Source organism: Dermatophagoides pteronyssinus, unplaced genomic scaffold (genome assembly GCF_027571235.1).
Source record: "Dermatophagoides pteronyssinus isolate colony J.1.1.1.1 unplaced genomic scaffold, Derpt_VIB-CSIC_2022.12 sq0038, whole genome shotgun sequence".
Lineage (NCBI taxonomy): Eukaryota > Metazoa > Arthropoda > Arachnida > Sarcoptiformes > Pyroglyphidae > Dermatophagoides > Dermatophagoides pteronyssinus.
The window spans coordinates 128,992-137,910 of NW_027461562.1; the positions used below are offsets into that span (position 1 = coordinate 128,992).

General features: G+C 28.1%; 3 protein-coding genes and 1 long non-coding RNA gene across 8 annotated transcripts; 2 read left to right on the forward strand and 2 right to left on the reverse strand.

Annotated features, from left to right (window-relative positions):
• Nucleotides 1–857: 857 nt before the first annotated feature.
• Nucleotides 858–5,473, reverse strand: LOC113789175 (vacuole membrane protein 1-like). 5 transcript variants are annotated; one of them, XM_075823835.1, is made up of 9 exons: nt 5,309–5,473; nt 4,617–4,972; nt 4,129–4,533; nt 2,854–2,954; nt 2,494–2,695; nt 2,291–2,370; nt 1,516–2,160; nt 1,296–1,401; nt 858–1,222 (listed from the first exon to the last, which is right to left on the reverse strand). In XM_075823835.1, the coding sequence occupies exons 3-9, from the start codon at nt 4,408–4,410 to the stop codon at nt 971–973; spliced, it is 1,668 nt and encodes a 555-aa protein (XP_075679950.1). In that variant the 5' UTR covers nt 4,411–4,533; nt 4,617–4,972; nt 5,309–5,473; the 3' UTR covers nt 858–970. The 5 variants fall into 5 exon arrangements, with proteins under 5 accessions (XP_075679950.1, XP_075679949.1, XP_075679948.1 ...); XM_075823834.1 differs by having other exon boundaries at nt 4,129–4,536; XM_075823833.1 differs by having other exon boundaries at nt 4,129–4,536; nt 4,601–4,972.
• LOC142646016 (uncharacterized) lies at nt 3,736–4,404 on the forward strand. Its single transcript, XR_012847045.1, has 2 exons — nt 3,736–3,962; nt 4,043–4,404. It is a non-coding gene; the product is annotated as an uncharacterized LOC142646016 (long non-coding RNA).
• A 130-nt stretch (nt 5,474–5,603) lies between the features above and the next one.
• On the forward strand, nt 5,604–7,392 carry LOC113789167 (uncharacterized). Its single transcript, XM_027338663.2, has 3 exons — nt 5,604–5,813; nt 5,891–5,979; nt 6,066–7,392. The coding sequence occupies exons 1-3, from the start codon at nt 5,796–5,798 to the stop codon at nt 7,123–7,125; spliced, it is 1,167 nt and encodes a 388-aa protein (XP_027194464.2). The 5' UTR covers nt 5,604–5,795; the 3' UTR covers nt 7,126–7,392.
• LOC142646015 (uncharacterized) lies at nt 7,252–8,861 on the reverse strand. The gene is made up of 2 exons (XM_075823836.1): nt 8,101–8,861; nt 7,252–8,018 (listed from the first exon to the last, which is right to left on the reverse strand). Exons 1-2 carry the CDS (start codon nt 8,663–8,665, stop codon nt 7,261–7,263), a joined length of 1,323 nt encoding a protein of 440 aa, XP_075679951.1. The 5' UTR covers nt 8,666–8,861; the 3' UTR covers nt 7,252–7,260.
• Nucleotides 8,862–8,919: the final 58 nt, after the last annotated feature.

An 8,919-nucleotide genomic window follows, 5' to 3' on the forward strand; every position in this document is an offset into this window, starting at 1 on the left:
TAATGTATCAAATTTCTCAACGGGAAAAATAAATGTCATAAAACAAAAATTTTGGTTGAATTTTTTGGAAATACAGATAGAAACATAACCTGTCCATCATTTTCCTTTGTCAAATCGGTTTTTTTCTGGTTTGTTTGGGTTTTCGAGTTTATAAAATTCAAATTTATTTATTCTTTAGGTTTCCATTTTGCTTCCATTTTCCCTACGACCAAATCAATCAATCAATGCATTTTCCCAACCAAATATTTTTCATTACCAGATCAAACATTTATCATCATCATCATTGTAAATAGTAACCAAATGTAACCAATTTTTTCATATAAAATGGGGAAAATATTGACAAATATTTTTATTTTTTCGGGAGAGAAAAAAACAGACATTTTTACGGGTATCTTTCATATTTTTTTCGGTAAATAAAATTAATAAATTTATTACCGAATATATGAATGATGATGATGATACATTTTGTAATATGAATCATTCATTCACTCATACAGAATTTATATTAATATATTACATTATCATATTTTTCGTCGTTGTTGTTGTTGTTGAAAAAAATCAAATAACGTAAATACATGATGGATGTTTTGGTTTGGGTTACTTTTGGATTTTTGGTTTTCCATCATTTTGTTGACAACCAGAATATCGATCAATGTAGCTTTCTATATTGATCCAATTGTTAGATATTGACAAACAAATTAAAATACAAAATTAAAAAATTCGAATAAAATCTTAAAAAAAAAAATCTTTTTATTATTATTATTTTTCTCCATTTCAATCAATCAATCATGTTTTTCTTTTTGTTGAAACAAACAAACAAACATTTATATGGTCAATATATTAATATTATTTTAAAAAAAAAAATTTAAATTTTAAATCCTAATTTCTCTGGTTATATATTTTGATTTGATAATGATAATGATGATGATCCATAATCGGAGGGGGGATGATGATGATGTAAAATAATCAATCAATCAGTTTTATCCAATTTTTTTGACGATATGTTTGTTGTTGTTGTAGTTTTCAATTGTTGTTGTTGCTGTTGAAATTTATCGGTGGTCATCATCTTATCATCATCCGATTTTTGTTGTTGTTGTTTCTGTTTTTGTTGATAATATTGTTTTAAATTACTTTGGGCCATTGAATTAATTATTGATATCATAAAATATGTAACCATAATGATGACAAAACTTTCAAATATTATAGAGATCCATGATTGGCCCTAACACAAAACAAGCAAATATGAAATATGAAAATAACAAAACACGAAAAACCAGAAAAAGTATCCAGCATACCTTTGTTTCCAACATTTGATTTGTACCACGATGTAAACTATTTTTTTGTTGTTGTAAATAATCACGTAATGGTTCATGAATATAATGTCCAATGTATGGAATGTTTCTATGTATGAAATGGTAAAAAAAACGTAAAAACATTATTCATTCGTTGTTTTATGTCGCAAAACACAGGTAAAAATGACCATCAATAATGGCTATTATTACTACTACTACTTACCTACAAAATGTTAATACACTTTGAACATATGTTTCATTGAATACAATAATAACAACTAATTTTTGTATATGCATTTTAAAAATAGCTTTTCCCAATAATGTTGCACCGAAAAATGTCCAAAATGATATTAATGAATAACCACAAATAATACCGGCTAAATCAAATAATGGATTCGGTATCGATGCACAGGCTAATATACCAAAAAAACCCATTCGTTTCATTAATAATACCATTTTTGTTTTCAATTTTTGTCCCCATGATGTAGAAAGAGTGGATGCGGATGATGATTGACGACGACGACGACTACGTTCAATATTCGTAGTAGATTCTTGTTGTTGTTGTTGATCACCACCATTATCACCATCATCATCATTATCAACATTTGTTGTTGTTACTAAATCTTCAATTTCTTCCAATTCTTCAAGAATATTATCATTATCAACATCAATATCTTGATGACCTTGATTTACAATTGCTAAACGATGTGCACGAGATATAAAATATGGTGGTAATTCACCTAATGCAGTACCGGCACCCCACATAAATGCTTCTAAACGTACTTTTGACATAATCGACCAAACATTTATTGATGATCCAATTGCTGCAGTAGTAGCAGTAGCTGCAACATTCGTTGGACATATTATCCTATAAGGAAAAGAAAACAAAAACAACAAAAATGAATGGATGAATGAATCCGACAAAGAAAATTAGTAAAATCAAAATGTTCAAATGTAATGATCATAAATCATCGATAAAACAAACGAAAAAAACATACTCATCTGGATAAGGCGGTTCAGGAAAATCCAATGAATTACATTCATATGCTGCTAATGTTACCGATGCAATATGTGGACCCTTTTTACCGAAATTTCCAAAGTTTTTCCGAGTTTTGTGGTTATCCAATTGGAATATGAAAAAAATGAGAAGAAAAAAATTAATGAATTTTTGTTTGAAAAAAAAGGTTAAAATTTCATTTACCAAATATAAAATAAATGTATGCAAACCGGTACCAAGACCAACTGATGATAAAATACCTAAACCACACCAATAAATACACCATGCTAAACGTTTATATATAAATTGTACATATGGTTGATGTAAACCATTTAATTGTAAAGCAATGAAAAATATTAATATAAATATTGTCATTGAAACACAATACATTAAATGATGTATGATCCTTTATTATATGCAAATACATCCAATATATGCAAATCCAATATATTCAACAAAAACGAAAGAAAAAACAAACAAACATCATTATTATCATAACGATCATATATCAAAAACAAAAAAACAAAAGTAAAGTAAAGTAATGATGCCAAACAAAATACTTACAAAAATGTATAACAATTGTTGAGCAAATCAATAAAATTCTTTATAGCATGATATATTGTTTGTAATGGACGACGCCAAATGACCAATGATTGAATTTCTTCCTATTTTATAATAATAAGTAATAACAAAACCAAAACAAAACAAATAAAATAGATTAGCATCATATAAAACAAACAAAACAAAAACATTTGTTTTTTTTTTGGGAAAGGAATTTCCGAACGGAATTTTTTTCTAATATTTCAAACATTTAGAATACTGTTGGAACAAAAAACAACAAACATTACTTTAACATCCATTGATAAATGATGATTATTATAATGATGATAATGATAATGATTATTAGCAGAATGTTTAATTTGTTGTTCAATTATAAATGATGATGATTTTGTTGTTGTTGTTTGATTATCAATATTATTATTATTGGTCATTATTGATGATTTTAAATTAGATTCTTTTGTTTCATTAATAATCATTGATAATGAATTTTTATATAAATTTTTCGTTTCATTTACATGATCATCATCATCATCATTATTATCACCATTTAATTCTAAATCTACTGTTGACATTTTATTCTCGTTACTAATGGTAATCATCATCATCATCATTTTTTTCTCTATCTCTCTTTGTGTCTCCCTCTATCTAACTCTCCGGTAAATTGAAAATATCTTTGGATTTATCACATTTGTTGATGCTTGTTTGTTTCAATGGAATCAATTTAGAAAAATAACAAGGATTTCAATCACACATCTGATGATTGATTTTTAAACGATATCATCATCATCGGATTATACAAAAATAATTTGATTATGACGTTGCATTTATCGATTTTGATCATCATTGATCACTGATCATTAACGATCAATGATCATCGATCATATGACATCATTATTACAAATAATAACAAAATTACAAACAACAAAATTACTAAAAGATATATGTTTACATTTACATTTTCATTCCAAAAAAATGTAAATTTCGAACCAAAAAAAAAAAAAACAAAAACAAAAGGAGCCAAATGAAAAATTCCAAAATGTACTCATAAAGTACGTAACAGAATTATTGGTTTCTTGGAATTTATCAAAATTCTGTGTGTTTTGATCGATTGGGTAAATATTCTTCATTCTAATCACCATGATCATGATCATTTAACTAAGAATTTTACTAATCGATTTTCCCTTTGTTTAAGTAAAATGTAAATTCCTTTGGTTTGGTTGTCAAGGATTCCAACAAGGATCAGAATATCGATTCAAAGAGATAAAAGGAAATTCTTACCTTTTGTCTATCGGTAAGATGATAATGATGATGATGATGATGTGAAAATGATGATGAACGTTGACGTGATGATGATGATGACGAAGAATTATTATCCGATTGATGATTATAATGATGATGATTATTATGATTATTTAGAATTCCATTTTTAGGCTGGCTACCACCATTCGATATTTGTTTGGAATTAATCGAACCATTTTGTTGTTGTTGTTGTTTAAAATTATTTGTTGTTGTTGTTAATCTACTACGTAAATTATAAGAAGATGTTGTCGATGATGACATTTCTGTTCTGGTTGTTTTGGTATTTCTGGTTATTTCGGAATTGAAAAACTTAAATTTTTGCACTTTTTTCGTAGAATTCAACGGTAAATGTTTGTTTTCGGACCAAGAAAAAACGAAAAAATGCTGCTGTTTGAAAGAAAAGAGAAATTAAAATAAAAAAACTGATTATTATCATGTGATCCGTACATACACACACTGCTAATTACGTTTTTTTTCAATTTAAATGATGATGATGATGATAAGAGAGAGAGAAAACGAGAGAAAAGAAAAAGAAATTGGCTGACTTTTATCAATGTTTATGATGATGATGATGATTCAATGTCTTCAAGACAAGACAAAAACTACTAAATGTCTTTGTTGTTGAATGAAAGAAAATCATATGCAACGACGATAGCAATGATGATAATGTCGATGATGATGATAATGATAATGATTTTTTTGTTTGTTCAAGATCAATGAACAGACGATGAAATGATGCTAAATTCTTTCAGAAATTCTTATTCTTATTGTTCGAATGATGATGATGATGATAATGAAAGAATCTTCTTTAGAAAGAATGGCCCTACATAAAAAAGAAAAGAAACGAAGGAAAAAAAGATTACGTCAAAAAAGTTTTTGTTATGAAAAAAACTAGAATAGAAACAAAACAGTTAAATTGTTCAAACAAACAAAAAACAACGGCGTAGGTATAGTAACCAGCCAAAAAAAACAACATTGAAAAAGGAAAAAAAAAGATATTACGTAATAAGGAAACAAGGAAAACACGAAAAAAAATCGAAGTTATGTAAAAGTCAAAAAACCAGAGCAAAGAAATTTTATGTAAAACAAAATCTTTCGAATGATATTCTCCTGGTGGATTCTGTGAGAGAGAATATTCATTGATCATGTAAATTCTTACTTTATTTTGATGATACTTCTCGTTGCTTGTTTGTCTGTTTGTCTGCTGATTGATTGTTTGATTGATGGATTCAAGAAAATAAAAATAAAACCAAAAAATCAGGCGACCGGTATTTTTTTCTTTCACTTTGCATACGTTGCTCACACACACAAACACAAACGTATTTTATGTATGGCGTTTTAGTTGCCTGTGATCATCGATAGATGGCAATACTTTCGAAAGATACAAAGTTATTTCGAATGATTCATTTCATTCTCATCTTTCTTGTTTTGATTTTTGTTTTGTCTTGTGTTTACATCATCATCATTATTATGAGGATGAGGATAATGTTTATTTTTTCCTTGATTTTTGATTGTTGTTGTTGTTGTTGATTCAAATTTTATCAAATAGTATTCATTTTTTTCTATCTAATTCGATCAAATCAATCATCAATCGATCAAATCAATCAAATCAAATCAAATCTATCTGAATTGGACAACCAAACAAAATGCATCTTGTTTATCCGGTAATCAATCATTGAATTTTTTGATGAATTTTGAAATAATTTTCTTTCTCTCTTTTTCTTACCTATGATGATTAAAGAATGTGCCTTATTGTGGTCCAACAAGTGAACAACTTCGACCTGGATCAATCATACAAGCCAAAGGACAATCACAACCTGATTCAAATTTGTATGTTTTTTTTTTATTGTTTTGTTTTTATTGAATGCATTCTGAAAAATCTAAAAATCTTTTTCGTTTTTGGTTCGGTTAAACAGTTTTGCAATATCATTACAATGTGGATCATCCCTAAATTTTAATGATGATGTAGCCTTGTATTTAAGTTTAGCATTCAGTCCACCACCACGTATTATACGAAATTCATTAATTTCTGGACAATGGGGACCTGAAGAAAGTTTTGGTGGTTTTCCAACCAATCCTGGTGCACCATTTGAAATATTAATTTCAATCGAACCGAATGAATATCGTATAGCAATTAATGGACAACATTTTACTGAATATCATCATCGTTTACCATTTGAACGTATTACACATGTTTCATTAACTGGTGATGCTCGTATTGATTCATTTTCAATTTGGTATACAAATAATCATCAAATGGGTTCTTCTTCAGGCAATTATCCTGGACTTTATCCACCTATACCATCGGAATTGGCTGCACCACCACCATATAATAATCCAGGATATGGTTTCGAAGGACAACAAGGAGGAATGCCACCTTATCCTACCGGTCAAATACCATATCCAACAGGTCAAACACCTTATCCACCTTATGCATCACAGCCATCAGGTTCACAATATCCTCAAGCTTATCCTCCTTCTGTTCAACCTTCAATGCCAGGAAATTATCCAAATCAACAACCTTATTATCCAACTGCTAGTGGATCAAATTATTCATATGATCCACAACAGCAACAAGAATCAGGAAAAAATAAATCATCTAGTGGTGGAATTGGAAATATGTTAGGTGGTGCATTAACAGGTGTAGCTGGTGGTATAGCAACACATGCTATTAGTAAAAAATTATTTGGTAAACATCATTCACGATCAATGGTACCTGGTATTGTTTCTGGTGTTGCTGGAAATGTTCTTTCCGGTGGTGGTATTGGTGGTGGACATCATCCAAAACATAAACATAAAAAATCAAGTGCAGCAATACCGATTGCTGGATTAGCAGCTGGTGCAGGTGCTGCTGCATTAGGTGCAACATTATTAGGTAAAGCATTTAAACATAAACATAAAGGATCATGGTCACATAAAGGTTGGGGTGGTCGCCGTTCATCATCAAGTTCAAGTTCCGAAGAAGAAGAAGAATAGTTTCCGGAAGCATTTTTTTCGGAAAGATTTTTCCCGGAAACAATTTTTCCGGAAACATTTTTTTTGTGATATAAACATTTATAAAAAATGGAATTTTAAATTGAATTTCCATCAATTTTTTTTTAATGTTTATTATTATTTTTTTTTGTTTTTATTATTTTTCATTGGTATCGGTATTGGTGGTGGTGATGATAATCTACTATCACTTAAATCATAATCATGATTATAACTACCATCATTAAAATCTTTTTGTTCATCAATAGTAAACATTGTATGTTCAATTGTTTCACGTAATTGTCTTTCCATTTGTTGACGAAATATATTACCAGTTAATGGTTTTTGTCTAAATTTTATTATCATATACATCATTATTGTTATATAAACAATAATTAATATTGCCATTATATTTGCAATTAATATTGTTTCTGATCGGTATGTTTCTTCTTTAAAATATGTTGTATAATTTTTTTCTATTGCATAACGTGGTGGTTGTTTTTTCGTTGTCACCGATGTCGAATTTGATGTTGATGTTGTTGTTGTTGTTAATGGAATTTTCATCGATATTATTTGATTCAAACCAATCAAACAAGTTGTACCGGCTATAATTAATGTTGCCAGACCGAATAAACGTACAGTAAATACCAAATCTAAACGTTGTTGTTCAGTAATATCTTGATTATCATAAACATATAATATATAACAAAAATAAAATATTAACATTATTAATGTTAATATACCTAACCATGAATGTAATGATTGTAAATGTGGTAATTTTACATTCATATGCCAATAAATTGTAATCATTAAACCAATAATATCTAATGAAAATATTGTTATACTTAATATTGAACGGGCTGTTGTTAATTTGTTTGATGAATTTATAAATAAAATGGCTATTTTTATAAATGAAAAAAATGGATAAAATTACAAATTAATTACAAGAAAATTACAAAAAAGTTTATAAATTATAATTACAATTGGCCATTACAAAAACCATTGTAAATGTCATTACTAATGGATGAAAATTAATAAATCTATCAATATGTTTTTCATCAATAATATGATGACCAATCAAATTAAAACCATTAAAATATCTTATTAACCATGTTAACATTATAATCAATATTATTAATGCTAATGATTGTGCAATGAAATATAATTTACAATTCAAACCATTTGGATCGATAAAATTTTCTTGTTTTGTTTCATCGAATTTTGCACGAATTTTTATTTTTTCAATTCTTTGTGGTGGTCGTCGTTGTTTTTTTGCTGGTGGTGGTTGAGATGAAAATGTCGGTGGTGGGGGTGGTGGTGGTGGTGAAAAATCTTCTTCAATAAAAGCACCTGTTTCATCATTTGTATCAACAGGTTGTTGTGATGATGATGATATAAATGCTTCATTAATATTTGAATCATAATCTTGTTCTTGATATTGATCATCATCTGGTATCATACCTTCATCATCATCATCATCTTCATTTACAAATGGTGATTGTGATGTTGGTGATGATGATGATGAATTTGTTGATAATGGTGACATTATTATTCCTGTACCTGGATGATAAAAATTACAACTCAAATAACAGCTATGATAACTTATTGTTGTCTTGATTGATTAATTGAGATTTATTAATATAATGATTTTTTACAAAAATGAAAAATACTGAAAAAGTAATAAGAAAATTCACCAAAAGGAATAATTATAATTTTTAAAACAGAAAATTTCGCATTTACATTCAAAATAAAAATTACAAAAGCTTTTTTTCCTGTGTAATGGGCTATTTGTAATGGGTT

Coding starts and splice junctions, on each gene's coding strand:
- LOC113789175 (XM_075823832.1), bottom strand. CDS start 3,461: ATGATGATGATGATGATTACCATTAGTAACGAGAATAAAATGTCAACA. Junction 2,955..3,137: donor ATTTATCAATGGATGTTAAA/GTAATGTTTGTT, acceptor ATTATAAAATAG/GAAGAAATTCAATCATTGGT. Junction 2,696..2,853: donor AACAATTGTTATACATTTTT/GTAAGTATTTTG, acceptor CATATAATAAAG/GATCATACATCATTTAATGT.
- LOC113789167 (XM_027338663.2), top strand. Junction 5,980..6,065: donor TCACAACCTGATTCAAATTT/GTATGTTTTTTT, acceptor TCGGTTAAACAG/TTTTGCAATATCATTACAAT.
- LOC142646015 (XM_075823836.1), bottom strand. CDS start 8,665: ATGTCACCATTATCAACAAATTCATCATCATCATCACCAACATCACAA. Junction 8,019..8,100: donor GGTTTTTGTAATGGCCAATT/GTAATTATAATT, acceptor TTATAAAAATAG/CCATTTTATTTATAAATTCA.